Genomic DNA, 24,772 nt, shown 5'->3' on the forward strand with positions numbered 1-24,772 from the left:
AGAGAGAGAGAGAGAGAGAGAGAGAGAGAGAGAGAGAGAGAGAGAGATGGGGGGGAGGAGAGAATATAGAGATGAAAGCCAAAGAATAAAAATTTTCCTTGCTGCCTAAAAGGATGGATCAAATCCTAAGTGGAGTAAATGAAAGGAAAACTAACATCTAAACATAGTCTGTCAAAATAAAAACAAAACCTACAAAAGAATATTAAATAAGGAACATACTGGAAAACAAATTACTGCTACATAAAAAAAAATTCAGCACCACTAAAAAGAAGAAATTTTGATTAGATTCTATCACATTTCAAATGTAAACAGAAAGACAAAATACATGAGGCAAAACGGATAGTGCTTCAAGAAGAAACAAACAAACTCAATATTATAGTTGGACATTTTGACACCCCTCTATCAGTAATTGACAGTAAGAGAATGAGTGAGACTATAGTTAAATTGAACGATTGGATCAACATTACAGATTATTCCATCTGACAATAGCAGACTATTCATTCTTCTCATGGAGCATTCATTTCTCTTCACATGGAGCATTCACCAAGACAGCCCACATTTTTAGCTATAAAACACTTCAACACATTTAAAAGAACAGAGATCATACAATGTATGCTATCAAACCTATGGAATTATACTAAGAGAAATAAGAGAAAGATGCCTGGAAAATCCCCAGATACTTTGGGATTCAATGACACACTTCAAAATGACATACAAATCCAGGAAGTCTCAAGAGAAATTTGAAAATATTGTGAACTAAACAGAAATAAAAATACGACTTTTCAAGATCTGTGAGATACAGTGAACATAATGTTTGGAGGGAAATTTATAGTGTTAATTACATTTATTAGAAAGGGATAAACATCTAAAATCAATAACCCAAGCATTCATCTTAGTAAACTAGAAAGAGAAGAGGGACGTTCCTCAATTTGATAAAGAATATCCACAAACTGAACAGATAGCACCACAGATAAGAGTCAAAAAATGAGCAGCTTTCCTTTAAGATTGGGCACAAAATAATGATGTCTTCACTTATCATACCTATTCAAAAGCATACTAAAAATCATAGCTAATGGAGTAAGAGAAGAAAAGGAAATAAAATAACACGAAGGAAGAAACAATACTGTATTTGTAGATGACATAAGTATGCAGGAAATCCTAAAGAATCAATAAAAAATTCCTGGAACTTATTAGTGATTATAGCAAAGTCTGCAGGATATAAGATTAAAATACAAAACTCAATTGCTTTCTTATATATCAGCAATGAACAAGTGGTATATTATCTAATAGAATATTATTAGGTCTTTAAAGGACATGTACTACAACGCAGATGAACACTGAGGACATTATGCTAAATGAAATGAGCCAGTTACTAAAGGACATAGACCATATAATTCTGCTGAGATGAGGTACCCAATGTAATCTAACATTTGGTGACAGAAAGTAGAGCCATTGTTGCCAGGAAAGGGAGGAAGAGGCAATGGGAAATCATTGTTTAATGGTGATGAAATTTCAGTTTGGGAAAATGAAAAAATTCTGGATTTGGATGGTGGTTATGGTTGCATAACAATGGGAATGTTCTTACTGCCACTGAATTTCAAATTATTAAAATGGTAAACTCTATGTCATTTGTATTTTACTAAGATAAAAATAAACCATCCAAAACCAAGAGTGAATGAATATACTATCACCCAACTAATGGAAATGTATGGGGCCTCCATGCAATTAGGCTAACAGGTAATCATGCATTACGTGAAATGTGCCAGGTGTGCAGGTGAGAGTGTGGGGTACAGGGCAGGGAACCTATTTGCTCATTCATTGTTTTATTGTTATGAAAAATATCAAAAATACATAAACACTGAAAACATTGTACAGTGAGCACTGGATAACTACCTCTTAGAGTTTACCATTTGCTTTTCTTGTTTTATCACATTCCTCTTTGTCCCTTTATCTACTCATTAATCCATCTTATCTTTTTTGGAACATTTCAAAATAAATTAAAGCCCACCTCTATACTTCCCCATAAAGACTTCAGCACGTATATCATTAACTATGATTCAAAGATTCAGGATTTGTTTATGTTTTAAACAAATATAATAAAATTTAAACTAACATATAATAAAATGCCTATCTTAAACTAACATATAATAAAATGCCTACCTCTTAAGCCTACATTCTCTAAGCTTTTGAAAATACTATGTAAACCAGTTCTCTTAATATACACATTACTGTCAGTCCTGGGAGTTTCCTCATAGCTCTTTATATGCTCTTTTTTACAGCCATAAAAAGTAAAGCTTTTTGGAAAGTATTTATAGTATGATCCTCCTTATGTTGTAGAAATACAGAAAAAATCTGAACACATATACACACACAGTGACATTTCTGGATGATGGAATTCCTATTGATCTTAATTTTTTTCTATTTCTTCTCTGTATTTTCTAAACTCTGAATAATGTATTACTTGGATGGTTGGAAAAAGCAATAAAATCTACTTAAAAGAAACATCTTTCTTTTGGTAAATGATGTCACACACATAGAATACTTGTAGCCCTTAAAATTATCATTTTTGAAGATTATATAGCAAAATTGGAAATATCTGAATATACTAGATTATAATGACAAAAATTAAGAGAAATAATACCATAATTACCATGACATGAAGTATGTAAACACAAGAGGAGAGGAATAGACAAGTGTAAGAAAACAAAAGTGTAGAAACTTCTCATTCTATTAAGAAATTATGGGTAATCCCTCCCCCCAAAAAACCAACACAAGCTGTCACATTACTTTTTCTAAATTAAAGAAGCAGTTTAATATCCTAGAAGACGATGATATCAGGACCACCCACCTCTTACATATCTAGACCAGCCCTGGAGAAGTGAACCCACTCACAAGACTATAGAACCTTCCTTAGCTTTTATAAGGGGTCTCACATGATTCATGCAGTTTGGTTGGTTTTGGGACACATACTTAAAACTATTATAACAGGAATAACAAACAAGTACTGAGTTACCTCTATCTGGAAAGATGTTGTTTTTGGTGAGTTTGACACTTTTGGGCCTTGGGTGTTTATCATCCATGCCCATGATCAGGTTGCGGAAATACTGATCAAATTTCTTTCTGCTGTCCGCATTGATGGTACCGGCCACTGTCCACACCAAAGAAAAGAGGAATAGTCCTTGTAGCCAGAGGAAGACCTGTTGATTTGATAGGCTTTCAAATAATTCGGAGTCCTCCTTATCAATTTCTCTGATTTCATCTAAAAGGAAAGAATAAGAAAAAGAAAAAGGAAGCTCAAGACTGGCAGCAGAGTACCATGGATATGAAAGATGTAAATAACAGGTTTGGGCTAGAAAAGGACCTGGGGAGGTGACTCATATTGGCTGAGTGCCCATCACATTCCATATCCTTAACCATACACAGTTTTTATCATGGTAAAATATACAGAACATAAAATCTTTACCATTTGCAAGTGTACAGTTTGGTGGCCTTAAGTAATTCATATTGAACAACCATCGAGCCACTGATATGCAGAACTCATCTTGCAGAACGGAGGCTCTGAACCCATTAAACAGTAACTTGCCCTCCCATCTCCCTTCCACCCCTTACATGACCAGCAGTCTACTTTCTGTCTCTGTAAGTTTGACAACTCTAGGTACATCAGAGGAGTGGAATCATACAGTCATTTTGTTACTGGTTTATTTCACTTAGCATAATGTTTTCAAGGGTTCATCCATGTTGTACAACGTGTCAGAATTTTCTTCCTTTTGAGGAAGAATTCTAGGTCATATGATTATCCCATAGTTTGTTATCCATTCATCTGCTGATGGACATTTGAGTTGCTCCTACCTTTTGGAAATCGTGAATAATGCTGCTATAAGCATGGGTATACAAATATCTATTTGAGCACCTGCTTTCGATTATTTTGGGAATATACCCATAAGTGAAAAATATGGATCATATGATAATTCTATGTTTACTTTTTTTGAGAAACCACCAAATGATTTTCAATGGCAGGATACTATGTTAAATTCCCATCAACAGTACATGAGCGTTCCAATTTCTCCACACCCATGCCAATAGTTGCTATTTTCTGTGTCTTTTATTGTAGCCATCCTAATGGGTATGATTTTTGTATTTCTCTAATTATTATTGAAGTTGACCCATTTCAGGTGCTTATCGGCCTTTTGTATGTCTTCTCTGGAGAAATGTCTACTCAAGTTTTTTATCCTTTTAATTAAGTTGTTTGTATTTTTATGTTAAATTTTAGTGGTTCTCTCTGTACTCTGGACATTAATCCTTTATCAGATATATGATTTGTAAATATTTTCTTCCATTCTGTGTGGGTTGTCTTTTAAATCTGTCAATAATGCCTTTTGATACATAAAAAGCTTTAAATTTTGATGAAGTTGTTTTCTTTTTTTTTCTTTTGTTGCCTATGCCTTCAGTCAAATCTAAGATATCACAGCCATGTTCAGTGTCATGAGATTTTTGCCTTATGTTTTCTTCTGTTCGTTTTATAGTTTTAGCTCCATGTTTAGATCTTTCATCCATTTTGGTTAATTTTTATATGGTATTAGGAAGGGTCCAGCTAACATTTCTCCCCTTTCCCATCTTTTCTCCTTTCCTCTCAATCCCCTTCCTCTAGTCAACTGATCTATTTTTATGGGATTCTCTCCCCTTGCAAACCCCAATTATTTTGATTTAGCTTCCACATATGAGAGAAAACATTCAACCCTTAACTTCTGGCTTATTTTCTTTAGCATGTTCTTCAGTTCAATCCATTTAACCAGCAAATGCCATATTTTCATTCTGCTTTATGCTGAGTAAAACTCTATTGGTGTATAGACCACATTTTTAAAAATCCATTTGTCTGTTGACAGGCATCTGGGCTGGTTCCATAATTTGGCTATTGTGAACTGTGCTGCTATAAATACTGATCACTGATGTGACTGTATTCCTACAGTATGCTGATTTTAGATTGTTTGGATATATATATTGAGGAGTAGGATTTATATGGCCACTCTGGAAAGCAAAGGGTGGGAGGAGAGAGGGAAAGGGAGAAGGATAGGAAAGATGGTAGATTGAGATGGACATCATTACCCTAAGAACATTATGAAGACACAAATGGTGTTACTCTACTTTATGTACAACCAGAGATATGAAAAATTGTGCTCTGTATGTATAATATGAATTGTAATGCATTCTGCTGTCATATATAACAAATTAAAATTTTAAAAATATAAAAAAGAAAGCAAACTACCTATCTAAAAATTCTAAATGATGTTTTTAAGAACATTGATAAAATTATCTGAATAATGAAAAAAAAAACCTAAGATTGGAACCACCATAGGACCATTTTTAGTAGAAGGTGTGACTAGGCATCTTTGTCTTGGTCCTGATCAAAGAGGAAAAGCTTTCAGTCTTTCACGTTAAGCATGATGAAGTAGTTTCTCTTTCTTTTATTTTTTCTCCTTTGGCAGCTGTGTCTGTTTTAGGGATCATACAGAATTATAAATTTAAGGTCTTCTCAGGGTTTTTTCTTTTTTTATGGGTGCATTATAGTTGTACCTAATAGTGGGACTTGTTGTTACATAGTTGTACGTGCACGCAGTATAACTATAATTTGGCCAATATCTCTCTCCAGCATTTCCTTCCTTTCTCAATTTTTTTCCTAAGACTACATTTTTCTCCCCTGTGGTTATCTATAGTGAGTTTCCAATTTTTTCTGTATATGTGGCTGTTTTTGAATGTCCTAATCCCTAAATGTTTAGTTCCTATAAGAGTAAAAGAGAAAAATTTAGCGGGGAGAAGGGGGCTGACCCTGGAAGTTTCTTGGAAGTTATTCATCCCAATGTGATGTGACTGACAATCATGGGGGTAAGGAGTGCAGTGTCTGTACCTCTGCAATCAGAAGCAGATCCCTGACATCTGGTGGACAAGGTCCTTGTTGTCCACCCTGACTCTCACATCCTACGTGCAGGCTGATCCTGGAACACATGCATAGCTCCTGCCAGAGCACTGCGGGGTGGAGAAGGGTAGCTGCTACCATGCTAAAAGCTGAAATTGACGAAAATGAATTGCAATTTACTATCCAGGCCTTCCCCTGGAGTTGCAAGCCTTGGAATAGACTCCAGAATTGCAAAATAGTTATATTGGAAAGATTCTGCCAGGCCAGTTGTCCAGATGGGAGACTGATTTCTCGTGCTTCCTACTCCTTCATCTTTACAAAATACTCTCTCCCAATGCATATTCTTATTTAACTTACAAAACAGATTTATAAAAGAGGTATGGTTGTTTCTATTTTTAGATGAATCAATTAAAGCTTGTAAACACCAGGGGTTACAGATCACAGACATGCTGAAGCTAAGATGTGAATCTAAATCTGGCTGACTCCAAAGCCCAAGCTCCTTATGACTTCTCCTATGATTCTCAAACTTAATCATACATGCAGATCACCCAGGATTTTGTAAAATTGCAGGCTCTGTTTCAGTTGGTCCATATTTCTCCTTTTCTAATGAGCTCCCAGGTGATGCAATATTTCTTGTAAATGCTACTTTGAGTAGCAAAGCAGCACAGTGCACTTCCCTTTCAGGTCAAAGAATAGACCCAAGGGAAAAAACATGATAATTAGATAAATACTGTCCCCTTCCTCTCAGCACTCCTCCTCTTCCTCTTCCTCCCATTAGATACTTTTCCTTACAGCCATGCTGCCCGTGGTTACCCAGGGGTTGGCTGCACTTTATCACCTGAGTCTTCTGACCAAAGTCAGTCCCTACAGCCTTTCTGCTTCTTTCCTCCCAGCAGCACATAAAAGTATTTGATGTCCCTCTTCAGTAACAGTGAACACCTTTAGTCCCAATGTCTGGTTTCTAAATACCACTCTTCAGAATAAAGAACTGGGGCTCTTTAGAGAAGTCATTAATTACAGGGTGAGCCAGAGAAATCACAAGATGGGCCTGGAATATTTTGAAATATCAGAAAACAAGGACATGCTTCAAAAAGGATAGAAACATACCAAAAAGACACAAGAGCCAACCTGAAGGAGTTCCCAATGACTAAAGCCATTTGAGTAACAAAACAATTAATTGCAGCATGGTATTATAATCTGTAGAATAAAATAAATATCCATAAGTACATATTTTGATCCACAAACAATTGAATAAATAAATGGGGATGAAGAATACTCTTCCTTCTAGAAGAATCCTGATGAATAAATATAGAAGGAATAAAAATAGAAAATTATCATTAGACAAGCGCCATAATAATTGTTATAGGCAAGATGCACCAATAGATGCTCAAAATCTGTGGGTGTAAAGTTTGAGAAGAAATAGATGTTTGCATAGTTTCCAAATATTTTCTCTAAACAAAGCACACAAAAAATGTGTTTTTGGCCAAAGTTAACCTTGATCAGAACATTTATTAGTAATAAGAGATGTACATCACCATTTCTTCAGTATTCTTACCAAACATGCATAACTTCAATCTAATTCTAAGAAAATGTGAGGCAAACTTAAATTGAAAATCATTCAATAAAATAGCTGGCCAGTACTCATCAAGTGGCAAAGTTATCAAAAAAGAAAAGACTGAGGGACTACCAGAGTGGCAGGGACTATGGGGACATATAGTTAAATGCAATGTGAGATTTTGATTTGAATACTGGAATATGAAAAGGACATCTGTGAAAAAACTGGTGATATTCAAAAAAAGTATATAGTTAATAGTATAAGAGCACCAATATTGGTTTCCTTGTTCCGATCATTGTACCTTGGCTATGTAAAATGTTAACATTAAGGAAAGCTAGGTGAAGGACCTGCGTACTCTGTACTTTCTGAAATCATCTCCATGTGCACTCAAGTTTCAGCTTCCAGTTTTTAGTCATTGTGTGCATCTGAGGACTTCTGAGAGGTTCCACCATTACTGATTTGGCAAAGTAAGAGATGAGATCATCTATGATGGGGGACAATGACTCTATTTCTCATGGTGTTGCCTTCTTTTCCAGGAGATATTACATCAGGATGGTGGAGAGAGGTTAGGAAAACATGCAATATTCACCAAAAATAATGCAAATAAGTGGCATTATATACATAGTTGGTATGCTTCTGAAAAAATGCCTCAAAATTTAATTTTTGAAAATAAAATAACATGTAGAAATTCTCCACTTAACTGTTTACTGTGTCACATTAAAAAAAAACTACAACTACAATATGCTTTGGGAAGAAATGTGCTGAGAAAAAAATATTTTAAAAGATTCATCTTGAGTTTGAGTTCTGCATCCTCTTGAAAAAGAAATGGTATCCAATAGAAGTCCTCCTAATGGACATGTCTTTTGTCATTCATACTGGAATTCAGCCAAGTTTGATTCGTGTGCCACTGTTATTAAGATGTATAATTGTACCTTGGGTAGTAGGTAAATCACAGAACCATTGTTTCAAATATTCCAAACACGATTGGTTCTCTTACGGTGTATTTATGTATTTTGTGAATTTACATTTTTGTTATGTAAGTTTTCTTAACATGTAAAAACTTCCTATTTTTTCATAATTTTTTTTCCTGAGATCTATTCATATGTCTCATCTAAATTCATCTCCCTCTGGGATATCTCTGTGAAATAAAGGACAGAAATTATTACTCCATTGTATGGTTGAAGAACCTGAGGCTGGGGTAACTTGCACAAGAACCCCCTCATCCCCGCCAATCAATATCAGATAAAGACAAAACACATGGATTTTTTTCCCCCTCCATTATCTAAAATTTAAAGTCTCACTTATTCTTGGCCAATCAGCTGTTCCTATTATAACTCAAGTGGGACAAAAGGGAGTGAGGGCATCCAACCCTCATGTGGCTTAAGACCCGTAGGTGGCACTTACCAAGCAGAGAGGAGTACAGTCTCATCATTGAGAAGGCAAGGTGGATGGGAGATGTTTGAACCACAAATTTACAATGATGATGAATAAACTCCAGGCAGGGCTGGACAAGCCACATGAACATGTCATTGACCTGAGAGTAGAAAGCTGTGTGAGATTGGCAGATGTTATCAAAAAGGGAGTTGAAGACTAAGAGCTTGGTCCCCCTCAGGAGGCTGGGGATGTAAGACTGCTGATTACTTTTGAGCATAGGTTCAAAATTTAAATATTTCAAATTCTGATTTTTATTTTCTGTGGGCTGGTGACATTCAGTATGACACTCTGTCATGATGCTGAGCAGTAGCAGCCAGACAGCTCCATGTCCATCCTGCAATCATGGGAGAAACCACTAATATTTTATAGTGTGCTGTGTTGCTAATGTCCTGTAGATTAGGTGAATAAAATGCATTTTCAACTTACAAAATTTTCAATTTATGACAGATTTGTTGAGAGATAACTTCATCTTAAGCTGAGGAGCATCTGTATTTATTCAGGAAACAAATATTCATTGAGCATCTACTAAATGCATTGTAAGAGTGCTGGGGATAAATGATGGATGAGATAGGCGAAGTCCATGCTAGCTTACAATCTGAGAAGCTAGGAATACAGACAACTAAAAAAACAAACAAGGAAATAAAATAAAATACTTATAGATCATGGAAAGTATTTGCAGGAAACAAATGACAGTTGGTCAGGGAAGGTAGGACTAACCCATGAAATGAGTTGGGACAAGATTTCTATTATGAGGAATAAAAAGTGCAAAAGCCTTGACATAGTGAAACCTGGAGTTTTCTAGAATGAAGTCAAGGGAGAATGGCTGGAGGAATGAGCTGGAGGGACGAGGTTGTAGAGGCAGCCAGGGGTAGGTAACAGAGTACTGCGAGACCTGATAAGGACTGAGGCTCTGAGCTGAAGACACTGGGGATGGGCTGGGGGTATGGCTCCGTGGTGGAGTGCTTGCCTAGCATGTGTGAGGCCCTAGTACTACAAGGGGGGAAAAAAGGACATTGGGGAGATCATGAAGGACTTTACAAGCATGGGCCTTGGTAGCATTCACTGTGCGTATGTGTGTGTGTGTGTGTGTGTGTGTGTGTAGACTGGTACCTGAATGTACATGTGGACAAGTATCTATTTACAAATGCATGTGTTTGTACATATTATACATATATGTACATGGTAACAGTATCCACGTGGTGGGACAGAACTCAACTCTTGTCTCCCTCTGTGGGGACTTTCCTAAGGATGTCCCTTAATACAGGGATTAATAGACAAGAGGCACCACAAACACAGGCTGTCCCTTTCTCCTTCCCTCGCCTGAGAGTGTAGCTATGTATCTATGACCTGAGCTTTTCTACCTCTTTAAGGAAGGGAAGAAGGGAACTGTCATTTGTAGTAGCTGCAAGGAGAACATCTCTCTGGTTCTAGCTTCCTCTTTGAAGGAGAGGTAGAGGATAGGTTACAGGGATAGGGATCAGCAACAGAGAGGAACATGACTCTTCCTAACAGGGTCCAACTCTACGGCAACTTCTACAGACATTTCTGTTTACAGGCAATAGAGGAAAGGATGATAATGGAGGAAGGGGTGACATAAAGAGCATTTCTCAGGATTCACCACTAGGGAGCTGAGAAGTGATAGAGAAGGTGGAAGAATGGGGAGAATTGACTGCACCATTCCATCCTCATCACATGAAGAAGAAATCTGGGGGAAAAAATGGCAGGAAGACAGGAAACAAGATAACTGGAGGAAGGCAGGGAATCCCTCCCCTTCTTTCATTCTGGAACTCCGAAGATGAAGATGTACCTAGAAGGTTCTGTAGATGAGTAGGGAAATGGGGGTGGGATGGGAGGAAAGGGGCCCGTGGGTCTCACCAATTCATGGTGTTCCTCAGTGAGGCTGGTGGGCAGAGTGTCCATGTACGAATCCTTCAGGGGCTTCCAGCCTAGTTGAAGTGGCTCCATGTAGATCATCCCACACCTGGGAAGCACAGAGAACCAGTCTGGTGCTCTCTGTTAGCAACACTGGCCAACCTGTATTGAACATCTGCTGTATTTTATGCACTATTCTAGGCCTTAGTGGAATTGACAATGGCCTTCATCTAGCCACATGATCTCCCTGTCCTACTCCCCTAAGTGTCCCCAGCTGCAGTGACGCAGCATCTTGAACCTTGACTTCTTTCCTTCTTACATAGTTTTAGAACATTTATGTGTTTCCTAAAATGTATACGTAGATACATTTTTATTTTAGTGATTTTTAACAATTTAAGTGGGGACTGAAGTAGAGCAAATTATAATTCATGCATGTATGATCATGTCAAAATGAACCCCTTTATTAAATATAACTATAATGCACTGATGAATATATAGTTATATTACATATAACTATAAGGCACAGGGGTACCATGCTGAAGGTAATATTGTGGACTTAGTTTTATACATAATATTGCTGTGATTTGATCCTTAATATATTTACTAAGACTTATCTGTACAGTTGCATGTCAGAGCAGCTCCGTTTATTTTGCATGATATGTATATCACAATTTCTGGTTACATTATCCTTCAGTTATATTATACCTGTTTCTAAATGTTTGTTTTTGTGAGTTGTGACACTGTGAATATTCTTTATAGGTCTCCTACTATTCATAGTAAGTCTCTTTTGGGCATATAGTTAGGAGCAGAATTGCTGGGTCATGGGCAAATGGAAGTTGAACTATTAGAGAGAAAGTCAAACACTTTTCCAAAGTACTGGCTTGATTTTAGATTTTAGTATGGATTAACGACTGATTTATGACACGTGTAAGTGAATGTCAAATACGTTCAGTAGGGCTTAGTCACATTTGTGGCTTTTCAGAGCTTATTTCCTGATTAGGGCTTGGATGCCAGTGTGAGCTGATTTACCTACTCACGGTGGCAGGAGAGGCCTGTTCAAGGTCGGCTGGCTCAAAGATCAGACTCATCTTGGTGGTCATCTGGATAATCTCCCCACTCATTAAACACAGCTGAAAGGGTAAAGCAGAGGGGTGGAGGACAGGCCTAGGGGTTAAATTCCATCTGCAAGTGAAAGATCTCAGTGGAGGCAGAGCTGGTTTGAATGCATTCCACAAATGTTGAGTACCTATTATGTGCTTGGCACATAGTCATTTCTAAGCCCCTTTCTCTTAGTTTAACATAGGACGTAACTGCACATCCTCATCCTGTTTTATCTGCTCAAATCTCTCAGACAAGATTCTGTTTGAACCCTGCCAATGGACTAGTCCATGGCTACAGTGATAAGAATCTTTCCATAAATCTCTTTTGGAATGGGATGGAAGACTGTTGGAAGTCCTAGTATTTGGCAGGCACATCCTGTAGAAAGAGGTGCAAACACAAAGGTGAGCCTCAGAATATGTGCCTCATTCACCATTGCCCACATGGGCTCAGGTGACACCATGAAGTCCTAAAAAAAAAGCCTGGGCCCTGGTCTCCCAAGGAGAAGGGAAAACACCACAGGTCCCTGCTGCTCTTCCTAATTTGTAGTAAAAAAGTTCCCTGCATGTTACCTGGCCCATATCACTACATGCACCTCCAGAAAGGTCACAACTGTAGTGGGGCTAACACCCCAGCTGTGTCATCTTTGAATATAAATAAAAGTAACAGAGACCACCCTGAACTATAGTTTGATTTATATCAAACTATAGTTGTTGAGAGGAACCATTAGGGAATTCCCTGATTATAACTCTCTTAATGCTTCTTCTTTTTCTTTTTTCTTTTCTTTCTTTTTTTTGGTACAAGGCAGGGATTGAATTCTGGGGCACTCAACCACTGAGCCACATCCCCAGCCCTATTTTGTATTTAAATAAAGACAGGGTCTCATTGAGTTGCTTAGCACCTCACCATTGCTGAGGCTGGCTTTAAGCTCACGATCCTCCTGCCTCAGCCTCTGGAGCCATTGGGATTACAGGCATGCACCATCATGCCTGGCTATTTATTTATTTTTAGGTCGTGTTGAGGATTGAACCAAGTGCCTCACACTTGTGAGGCAAACGCTCTACCACTGAGCTACAACCCCAGCCCCTCTCTTCATACTTAAGACCAACAGATACATTAGTTTACATAGTATAACCCATATCATATAATAAAACATTCCTATTTTTATGTTATATCATCAAAATTATGCACATGCTAGAATTAACATGTATAATTTGGATAATTAGTACTTCCACTGTAGAACATGACTAATGTGTATTCTTGTGACAGCAAACAGTTTTAAAATATATTCTGATTTGATAATGGCACCTATTTAGCATAGGAACTCTCATTTGAAGTAGTGATACATTTTATTTTACGTTATAATTTCATTTTAAGCAATAGTTTACAGTGCTTGCTTTATGTCAGGCACTATGATAAGCAGTTTGCAAATATTAACTTATCTTCCTAACAACACTTTGTAGACATTGTCATCCCCATTTCTAGATTCATGACCCTTCATTTTTTTTTTTTTTTTTGGCACCACGGATTGAACCCAGGGGTAAAATTGAGGCCTTGAGAAAATAAAGAGCTTGTCTGAGATTACTGAGCTGCCTTGTGGTGGCCAGGGTTTGAACCCAGGGTGCCTGGCTTAGGTCCAAGCTCTTTAGTGTCACTGTATTTTCTGTGGCAGATTGTATTTTCCAAAGACTCTAACAACGCATCCATCCCATGGATACTTTTATAGTGTAAACTTGTCTACCTTCATCAAGAGACAGCATCTATTTCCCTGTTCTCTTGACTCTGGTTAAGTCAGAGACTTCTTTAACCAACAAAACTGGAGGAAGTGACTGAGTGTCATTCTAAGCATGATCCTTCATTTTTTTTTTTTTTTAATTTTTCTGGCACCAGGGATTAAACCCAGGGGCACTCGACCACTGAGCCACATCCCAGCTCTATTTTGTATTTTATTTAGAGACAGGGTCCCACTGAGTTGCTTAGCACCTTACTTTTGCTGAGGCTGGCTTTAAACTTATGATCCTTCTGCTTCAGCCTCCTGAGCTACTGGGATTATAGGTGTGAGCCACCGTACTCGGCTATGATCCTTCATTTCTTGGAAACTTCCACTGCCTGCCTCTTGGAAGTCAGACACGCACTAGTGGAAGTGTGACTATCTAGAGACTGCCATGCAAGGCCTGGAAGGCGACATGCTATTTAGAGAGGGGGGAATAAAAAGAGGCCAAGAGGAATGAGCACCTGGCACTGAATGAAGGAGCTATCGTGAATGTGGATCCTCTAGTACAGTTGCCCCCACTAAAATCACCAGAATTAAAAACCAATTGCCAGGCTAGGGTTGTGGCTCAGTGGTATAGCACCTGGCTAGCATTCATTAGGCACTGGGTTTGATTCCCAGAACCACATTAAAAAAAACCCCTAAATAAACAAAATAAAGATACTGTGTCCATCTACAACTAAGAGAGGTGATGGGAGGGGAGGGGAGGGGAGCAGGGTATAGGAAGGGGATAGGAAGGGCAGCAGAATACAACAGACACTAGTATGGCAGTATGTATAAACATGGCTGTATAACCAATGTGATCCTGCAATTTGTACACATGGGAAAAATAAAAATTCATACCCCATTTGAATCAAATGTATGATATATGATATGTCAAGATCATTGTAATGTTTTGAGCAACTAATAAAAATAAAATAAAATAAATTTAAAAAACCCAATTACTTCACTGAGCCCTTTCAAAATGCCCAACCCACAAGATCATGAGAAAAATAGTTTTTCTAAGCCACTAAATATTAGCATAGTTTCTTAAACAGTAATGAATAACCCACATTCCATATGTATTATCTCTCTTCATTATCAACAGTCCTATTATATTTTTATGAATGTGAAAACCAAGTATATAAGTTGCCTAATATAACACAGCTCAAGGGTGGTGAAGAAGGTTCAACTTGATGTCATCATCAAGGTTTTTAACCACTATTCGACATGGTCTTTAATCAGATTTAGCTTACTGACTACAAATACAAACAGAAGCATAATTCATGAACTAAAAACTGTTCTTCTCTCGTGGAGTATTCATTCTTAGGGTGTTACATGCATGTGTTTGTATCGTTTCACTCACTCACTCACTCACTCACTCACTCACTTTAATAAAAGATGTATCCCACCCATGAAAAAGTGATAGATTCCATAGCTACCTTTTTATTGTCATCCAGAACAGTGTTCATATTTTCAATCCAAACAGCATCCACTGGTCCATCAAAAATAATCCACTTGCGGTCGTCAGACACTGAAGATGCTTGTTCTCGGAAAGCATTGGCTAGGACACCGTCCGTCCATTCATGGCTCACTGGGTCAAAAAACCCATACAGCTGCCCCATTGTTATGGCCTTGGGATTGATGATCTTGAACTCCACGGCAAACTCCTCCATCTGATTGGCTGGGCAAGAAGGTCCAACATAGTTACAAAGGCTCCAGTGAGACCAGAACATCAAGCCAGAGATAATGGCATCTCAGAGGCTATCCAAGGAAGAGTCCTTAGAGAATATATTTGCATAAAAAGACTGGGGAATCTGGATAGGCTATGACTTAAATTTTTGGGTTATTATAGTCAGTGTTTTCCCTCATACTTTTTTGGGGGGGCGGGGGTGGTACCAGGGATTAAACTCAGGGGCGCTAGACCTCTGAGCCACATTCCCATCCCTATTTTGTATTTCATTTAGAGACAGGGTCTCACTGAGTTCTTTAGTGCCTTGCTTTTGCTGAGGCTGGCTTTACACTTGGGATCCTCCTGCCTCAGCCTCCTGAGCTGCTGGGATTATAGGCATGTGCCACTGTCCCCTGCTCCATTATACTTCCCTTCTGTGCCTTATTTCCATCAGGGCAAATGTACCAGTCAGATCCAGGATGAAAAAAAAAAATCTGACTGGACCTAAAGAATTCAAGTATTAAAGAAGACAGATTTCATCTCCTCAGCCCTCTTTACTCACCTGCTGTTAATGCCACCTAAGAACCTTGGCATTGGTGTGGGATGATGAAACAACTGATAGGTAGATTCTGAAAGATGGTGGTCACTTTCCTCTATCTAAAGGGCTAGCTTAGCCCTTAAATCTTTTTTTCTCACCTACTCAGTGTCACCTGTTCCCAGGGAAATGCACACATTTGGAGTTCTAGGACCCAATAAGAGTAACCAGGATGATGAATGTACAGTATTTATAACAGAAAATAATGACACTTTTCATGATCCTTCAGAGTAAGAAAAAGTTGGAATGCATGAACCAAGCAGTAAATAAACAGCTATTTCTGCAGAATTTGGAGGCAAAGATAATGGTGTATTCTCCTTTTTCTTCATTTCATTCTTAAACTATATTTAAGTTCCAAAATTATTACCATATTTAAATTTGAAATGCCAAATTTAGTTATCAAATCTAAGTTAGTTCCTAAAACAAAATTAAAAAAACACAATTGAATCATCAAATGTCATTAGAAAACAATTTTAAATGAAGTACTTGAATTGATTATGTAAACACACAACACTGGACTGCTTTTCAAAACTGCAGGTTTGCCTTTTATACCAAAACAAACAACAAATTATAAAACCCCAAACTGTTTATCTGGCAATAAACAGCTTCTATTTGTTGAGTAGGCACAGGGCTAGATTATTTACCTGCATAATCTCATTTAACTTTCATAACAATCCCATTTTACAGCTGGGAAAACAGAGGATACGAGAAGGGGTTGTTTGAATCATTTTGAGTGTAATTAAAAAATATGAGCTCTTTTCCCTACCTTAAAAACAAGGAAGAAGGGAGACAAGGAGAAAAGATCAGAAGGGAAAGGGAAGAAAAGAGAGAAGGGAAGAAGGGATAGAAATAGAAAGAAAAGAAAACAAATCATTCAATGGTTTGCTTTTGGACTCATGTTGTTTAGGCCAATGACAGGAGTCTCTCACTGGGGAACTGGGAGAAGCCACTGTTCAGCATTTGAGAAATTTCCCCCAGCCTTAATGACAGACGCATAAAGCCCCTTGTTAGAATTCCACTACCCCACCATTTATTTTCTGCCTGCAGACATCTGTGTGCCATATTCTATTTCTAGATCTGACATCATGATTCAGGATTGGCAAAACCCGCAGCCTGGCATTATCTGAACATGGAGCCAGCCAGCTGAGCAGGGAGTCCTGTCCTCACTGGAAGTCAGGGATGTGACCTTTACCTGCATATAAATCACCCAGAGCTGCAGCCAACACCTTATAAGCAGAAGTCTTTCCGCCCATGGGGTCTCCAACAATCATATAGCCGTGTCTTACCAGCATCATTTCATAGATCTAGGAGGAGACATCATGTAAGAAGTTAATCATTAGTTGGGTGCTGTGACCCACACCCTCAATCTCAGTGACTCAGGAGGCTGAGACAGGAGGATCACAAATTTGAGACCAACCTTAGCAATTTAGTGAGACCCTCGTTGACTTAGTGAGACTCTGTCTTAAAAAAATTTTTAAAAAAGAGCTGGGGATGTGGCTCAGTGGTAAAGCATCCCTGGGTTCAATCCCCAGTACAAAAAAAAAAAAAAAAAGGTAATCATTGCAAACCTTCCCATACTGCAAGTTTTTGAAAAGTCAATGAAGAGAGGCTGAGATTGTGTCTCAATGGTAGAGCACTTGCCTAGCATGTGTTAGGCACTGGGTTCAATATTCTCAGTACTGCATATAAATAAATAAAAGGTCCATCAACAATAAATAAAATAAAGGTCCATCAACAATTAAAAAATTTTTAAAAAAAGAATGTTGCAGTGAATATTCTTAAAAAAAATCAATGAGGAAGAAAAGGCTCAAAGAGGATTTTCATACACACTCCTAACTGGTGAACTGCAGTCCTTTTGGTAATCTATTGTTAAAATATTTTTGGATGAATAAGTATATGTGTGTCTCATGTTGTTAAAGGGATGGGAGCTACTATGTGTTTTCATCTATCTATGTGCCAAGTATCAAGTGATTGTCCAAATTATTTCATTTAATCTACTCAAGTATCATTAACAACCTTTTACAGATAAGAACACTGAACTCAAAAGAGCTTTAGTAATTTGCCCAAGCTCTTCAGTGATGGATCTGGGATTTCGACATGGGTCTGTCTGACTTCAATGCCTCTAATCTTTTCATTACATCATTGATACTGCTATTTCTTTTATATTTTCTTGTTAACAATTTTTGGTTGGCATATAATATTTGCACGTTTATGGGGTAGAGTATGATAAAAGTCAGGGTTAGCATTTTCATATCCTCAAAAATTTACCATTTCTCTGATCTCACTAGAGTTAGAGTAGAATGCCAGTCCATCATTGGGCTAAGATAGGGGGGTTGGGATAGGAGGGGTAGAGAGAGGTTGGATTACTGGTACCAAAACTCAATAATGATAAAAAGAATTACTTCTGTGTTCTATAACACAGTATTATATATGACATACACTTTTACAGTGGAAAAGGAAATGATTATTCAGCAAATTGTATTTCTATTGGAAATTTCCATTTTAGAGGTCTAATTATGCAATTCTGACACAAATGTTTAGGTCACTAGTTTTTATGTGAAATTTAATGTATTTCTCCCCCCACCCTCTTTCTTCCTTTAGACTGCAAGTCCCTCAGAGAAACACAGGGAGCTTTTCATTTTAAAGATTGAGTTATTATTTTTTACCTTGGAGGTGACTGTGTACCACCATGCCTGGCAACATAAATTGTTTTTGAAAAATCACCTTATTTTTGAAAAGCTGTTGCTATAGGCTATAGAAAAGTTCACCTATAGGTCTGCAGATTTCTTCAAAATACATACAAAAATGAATGGATGGATGGATAAGTAATAAAACAAGTACCATAAAATTATAAAATCTAGTGGTAGGTATATGGGTGTTCATCACACAATTCTTTTAACTTCTCAGCATATTTAAACGTTTTCATAAGAAGATATTGGGATAAAACTCATATTTAGTTAAGACCGTCCATCTGTGAAATCCCAGTGCATATATCCGTGTCACTTTGGGAAATGACGATATTGACAGTGATGTGGAGACAGCGGGTTGATAATGACGTAGCCTCAGGCATGATATCTAGCACTTCTCATACCTGTTCTCTCAAAAGTAATCCTGGGGAAAGTTTTACTCCTTTCCAGATGAGGAAACAAGGCTCACAGATGTTGAAATAATTTGCCCCAAATCTCATAACAACAACAAAAAGACGGATGGGAGTGAGATTTGAACCTAGGTCTGCATTAATCTGAAATTTACTCCTTTCTCTGGACCCAAGTATCCTTACGAAGGCTGGACCAAATGGTATTTAAGATCTCCTGTAGATCAAATCTATTATTCTGCAAAGTAAGCTCATGGGGGGCTTACCATTAAATATATTATTGTAAGTTAGTTTTGCATTGAAAAATGATCCCAGGGAGGCAACCCTGGAATCCGCATGAAGGTGCTCCAGGGTGAGGACCGGGGAGACATTCCTGATTTCCCTGCCCAACACCCCGTTTTCTCTTCTGTTGATAACAGCATCTTAATTTTCCCTGGGGAGCCACCATGTGGTGGTCGACATGACTTGGGTAGGACACTCTCTGCATCTTTGTCATACCATTCAGTCAGAGGCAGTCAGGTGACTTTGTCAGAACCATCCAAGGCCAAGTCTGAGACCTCTGAGCCACTTGGAAAGGGATGCTTCTCCCCCCATGCTCTTTTCTTCCCTGGGCTTGAACCTGGAACAATGTAAGTCTGAGGTTGCTGAGGGTAGGTGTGGGTACCTGAGTATGAATTTTTAACATCTGTAGAGAAAGGCAGAGTTCAGGAATGATGAGGAGAGATTCCTGATGACATTAACTAAAATCTCGGCTCCTGCTATGCCTGAGGCCAACATGTTCCGGCACTTCTCAAATCAGGTGAGTGAATAAATTCCTTTTTATTGATGAAGGCAGTGTGAATTAGATTTCTATTATTTGAAATGGAGAAGTCCTGGCTAATTTAAATCTCAACGCCCTGGAGTCTCAGTTTCATTCTCAAATGTAACAAGAAACCCCAAGGAAGATGGCCACAGAAAAGTGTATATTAAATTTCAACACCTAAAGATAAAACCTGAGGCACAATATATCAAGTGGTCAATTAATTTCATCTCTACTCAGGCACCTCTGCTTGCCGCCAGTCTAGCTCTCATCTGCCCTATGTCTTTTTTATTTTTTTAATTTTTTGTACTGGAGATTGAACCCAGGAGTGCTTTATCCTTCACCTACATCCCCAGTCCTTTCTATTTTTTGAGACAGGGTCTCTCCCAGTTGTTTATAACCTTGCTAATTTGCCAAGGCTGGCTTCAAACTTGCCTTCCTCCTGCATCAGCCCCTCAGGTCATTGGGATTACAGGCATGCACCCATCGCCAGCTGCCCTAAATCTTTCTAGTTTCAACTCCAGTAGATAGTAGGACAAGTGCATTCCCATACAGGTATAAGGAACCAACCTGGATAATTTTCCCAGTAAACCAAGGCACTGGCTGGAGTTTCATCTTTTTTGAGTTCTCATTCAGTGCCTCTAGAAAAACTTCATAGTCTGGCTTTGGAAGCACGACTCCAGGAAACAGATCTGAGATAATTCCCTGTTTGCAAGAATTCAGGAGAAAGTGGAAAGGATGAAGTATCAGGCATGTGATATCAACATTTGCCTAAAGTAGGATCTACAGATAGCAGAAATATTTGAAAATTTCCAAAGCTTATTTTTCCTGCATCAAAATTCATCTGAAACCACAAACATCAGCACTGTTAATCATGATTATCCTTCCAAGTGATTTTAAAAGTCGGTAAATATTTAATGAATCCTAAGTACTAATTTCTAGTCACTATACTAAGGATGAACAGCCTGGGAAGAAAGATAGGTATAAATTAATTACAGAAGGGAACTAATTATATTGCATAAGAACAACTACCTAAACCCAACAGCAATTATCATCCTGCTAGGGAGACCATTTTTATTAAAATTAGAAACTAGACAGGGATGTAATTCTATTACCATTATTATTTAATATTTGGGAGAAGGGGATCAGGCCACAGAGATGGTGGCTGGAATGAGGAAGGGTATCATGAAATGGAAGAAGATATACATGACAATAGAATGCATTTTAAAAATGAAAAAAAAAAGAAACTTAAAAAAAAAGAAATGGAAGAAGATACAGAAAAAGTGCCAAAAAAACAAAACAAAAAAATCATCTTCAGAGGGTGATCCTGGGTTCTTACACTGCATACCTGAAACAGAGGAACGTCTTGAGCTAAGAACTTGGCCAGGTTGACGTCAAGCAAGGCCCGAAGCAGCAAGACGCTTTCATCCTCCTCTGGGTACTTGAGCTTCAGGTTGCCAGCAGCAGTGAGCACAGACTTGACAGCCCGCATGCCATAGTCGTAGTGATGCTGGGAGGACAGCTGCTCTGAGCACAGGCGGTAGGTCGCAACAATCTTCTGGGCAAGACTAGGAGGGAAAGACATGTCTGTAGATCTTTGTGTCTGTCATTTCAGAAACCAGGTTTGCCCCATGGATTTGATGGGCAGAACCTATTATCTGAAAACCTTTTACTAGAGTTACCACAGTGAGTTCAGGAAACAACTCTCCTTCAAATATAAGATGGAAAAAAAAAAAGCAAGCACACACGTGTATAGCATATATCGTGGATGAAATTACATTATATGCTTTCCTGTGTATACACAATTGCATATACCATGTGTGCACATCACATACACGAGTTGGGAAAGAATACATCAAATTATTACAATGTTAATCCCTTAGAGTGAGACTAAAGGGAAATTCACTTTCTTCACTTCTGGGATGTTTTTTATTTTGTTGAATAACATTTGACTTTTTAATTCAAGAAAACCAATTCAAAATGTAACATAACCAGCACACAACACCTACCTATGACACTCACGTTCATAGCCATTTCCCCTTCTTCCTGGACATACACAGCTGGACTACAGTTCCCAGTCTGCTGTGCAGTTAGGGGAAGCCATGCCCCTGTGTTCTAGCCAGTGAAATGTGAACGCAGAGGCAGATGCCAAGTCCAGGATCAGCCCAGGGAAACCTCCTCCCTGAGGCCCTTCTGGTCATGTTGCAGTCATGAGATAAACATAGCCTGGGGGTCTCTGAGGGACCCTTGGGGGAGACTGCTCCTGATCAGAAACATCTGCTTTGAATTTTTAGTAAGTAAAAATCAAGCTTTTGTCATGCTAAGCCACTGGATTGGGGGTGTGACCCTAACTAATATACTAATGTACATTCCCCTTAGGGAAATCCTCTTTACAAAACTGATTCACTTTAAATGCAAAGATTTTGTGCTGTTCACCAGCACCTAGTACAGGGCTAATAAGGTGGGTTGCTCAAAAATGTTTCATTAATTGAATTTCATTAATTGAATTGAATGGTTAAATAAATTGATTGAATGGATAAACCAACGTAATGCAGGTCTACCATAGAAAAAATAAATTAAACTTCACATGAGAGAGGAAGTCTCCTGGCCTAGGAAGGGTGACACATTCTGTTGAGGATTTATGCAGCAAAATACTCACCCGTGGAGAAATCTATTGTTACAAAAAAAAAAAAAAATCAATCAATCACAGCAAAGACAAAGTAAAAGACAAATGAGAAATTTGGAAAAGAACAAAAAAAAGCCATTTTAAAATGATTATCCAAAACTCTTGGGAGCACGTGTTGTGTGCCTGTGTACACATATGCATATAAAGATGTTGATCTACTAGTGTGTGCGTGTGTGTGTGTGTGTGTGTGTGTGTATGTCTTGGGAAATTGGGCAATAACTGAATAAGAAGTAACCCAGCTGTTGGGAGTCGTTAAATGTTAAATTGAAAACAATTTAATAAAATTGTTAAATTAAATAATATTAAACATTTCTCTTCAACTTTCATGGTTCACTATCTTACCCTTAAGCTAGTTAGTAATGTGATGTGGATGTATTAGAGCTATGGGTGGGGAGGATATGAATGGGTACTCTCCTTAACAGAAGTCCAGGTGTAAAGAGAGAGGAAGCTCTTTCTTTAGCATTTCCTAGTCAAAAATGGAGTCAGGAGCAAAGTTAGGACTATATGTTCTCAAATTAGCCAGTGAGGGGAAGCGAGTTTCTCAAGTGATTCTTTTTCAAGTTTTTAAATTCACCACACAAAATCCACTCTCTGAGGGCCTTCATGACCCACTGGAAAACCACTGTAACTTACCTTCTAGAGTCCAGAAACCCCATAGAATAGAGGGAGATTTCTCCAATGAGGGCATAATCTGGCACCATCATAGCCACTGTCCGGAATAATGCCTGGAAAAGAAATAACCAATCAAAACCAGAACACAGACAAGGAGAATCCTGGGGGAATACACATCTACAGAGAAAAGGGAAAGGAGCATGATCACACGCAGGCCGCGTGATCATGTGACAATCAAGGAAAGGAGGGGCGGAGAATGATTCAACACAGAGGGACCATCTTCAATGTATGATACCTTCCCCTTTGTCCCTGTCCAAGTACATGCTATTACACTGAGTTCCTCAATGACTTTATGGAAGAAAGCTCCTAGGTGCTGGTGTCCCAACACCTCATTCTCTTGTGTCCAATGAGGACATCTCATGGTATCTTTCAACTGTTGGAGCTTCCTGGTGCTGAACATGGACATCAGAAGTCATTTAGGAACACAAGACCAACATGTGCCAGAATTATCCTCATAGAGATAATTAGATCTTAAATTGAGATCTTAAATTGAGTTCTTATGCTTAGCTATGGGCAAGTTATATAACCCCCCTAGACCTCAGGTGTTTTGTCTCAAAATGAACTAGCAACTTTAACTCTTCATGGAATTAACATGAGAACAAATGATATTATGTAAGTGAAGTGTTTACCCATGGATATGGCATAGAGTGAGTGCTCAATAAACATCAACTATGGTGCTATTATCTTGGACCCTAGAGGAAGCAACTCGCCTGGCTCATGCAGTAAGTTAGAGACAGAGCTGCTTGGAATCCAGGCTTCCTGATACCAGCCCCTGGTGTTTTGCATTTGCCACCCTGTCTCATGAAAGTTCTTTGTATAGATCTGACATGGTTGTGTGGGATGAGGGAAAGGGATAGTTAACATCTGGGTGGCAAAAAAAAAAAAAAAAGAGAAATATGGGTCCGAATTCTACATTGACATTAACTAGCTTATGCTGATTTACAGAGGTGAATTTCCTTGACTCTTTTCTATTCTGGGAGAGAAGAAGTGGTCTATCTGAATAAGACTGAAGGGTACTAGCTTCAATGCATTTCTAGCAGGGCAAGTACCTTGGATAAAATCAGTGGATATGGGAGTGTCTGTGTCTTTCTGAACTCTTCCACACAAGGTGATGGGGCAATAAATTAGCATAAAATCAATCAGGAAGCAGGTCTGGGAGCCTCTGGTCTCTCTTTCCATGCAGCTTGGTGATAGGGGAGCTAAACATCTTACACCCATTGTGTGTGTGTGTGTGTGTGTGTGTGTGTTTGCCTTCCATGAATGCAGCATGCTAAAGTCATCTAAGGCAATCTTTCCTTTGAAGATGGCCTGCTTGACTCTTTCCCTTTCAGAGGTACTTTCCTTCTTCCACTAGCAGCAGAGCCAATGGATTCTGCCTTGGCTCAGGCCAGATCAGCAATTGGCAATGGAAACAAATAAGCACCCATACTATCTCTCTACCAGCATACCAGCCTGCGTTGGTATAGAAACTACTTAGGTTTAACCTGCTTAGTAGGAAAGGGGGAGCTCCCCATGCTCCATGATAGGTTTGCCAGAGTTCTCACGTTGAAATTTGATGATGCTCTCTTGTAAATAGATCTACTTTGTCCTATAGTAATTCTTTTTATTGAGTCAAAATCTAAAATTTTGGAACT

At 38.5% G+C, this 24,772-nt stretch overlaps 1 protein-coding gene across 5 annotated transcripts in view; it reads right to left on the reverse strand.

Annotated features, from left to right (window-relative positions):
• Dnah3 (dynein axonemal heavy chain 3) overlaps positions 1-24,772 on the reverse strand; it is a 166,242-nt gene that overhangs the window by 71,665 nt on the left and 69,805 nt on the right. For all 5 annotated transcript variants that reach the window (XR_007342671.1, XM_048789601.1, XM_048789600.1 and 2 more), the window contains 9 exons: positions 23,100-23,191; positions 21,129-21,348; positions 20,351-20,485; positions 17,080-17,191; positions 15,063-15,304; positions 11,802-11,902; positions 10,776-10,881; positions 8,871-9,000; positions 3,014-3,259 (listed from right to left, as the gene is read on the reverse strand). Coding sequence is in view for 4 of the 5 variants with exons in the window: in XM_048789601.1 (XP_048645558.1) it covers positions 3,014-3,259; positions 8,871-9,000; positions 10,776-10,881; positions 11,802-11,902; positions 15,063-15,304; positions 17,080-17,191; positions 20,351-20,485; positions 21,129-21,348; positions 23,100-23,191 (1,384 nt within the window). In the remaining variant the exon portion in view is untranslated. The remainder of the gene's footprint in view (positions 1-3,013; positions 3,260-8,870; positions 9,001-10,775; positions 10,882-11,801; positions 11,903-15,062; positions 15,305-17,079; positions 17,192-20,350; positions 20,486-21,128; positions 21,349-23,099; positions 23,192-24,772) is intronic.

This window comes from Marmota marmota, unplaced genomic scaffold, assembly GCF_001458135.2.
Source record: "Marmota marmota marmota unplaced genomic scaffold, marMar, whole genome shotgun sequence".
NCBI classification, from domain to species: Eukaryota; Metazoa; Chordata; class Mammalia; order Rodentia; family Sciuridae; genus Marmota; species Marmota marmota.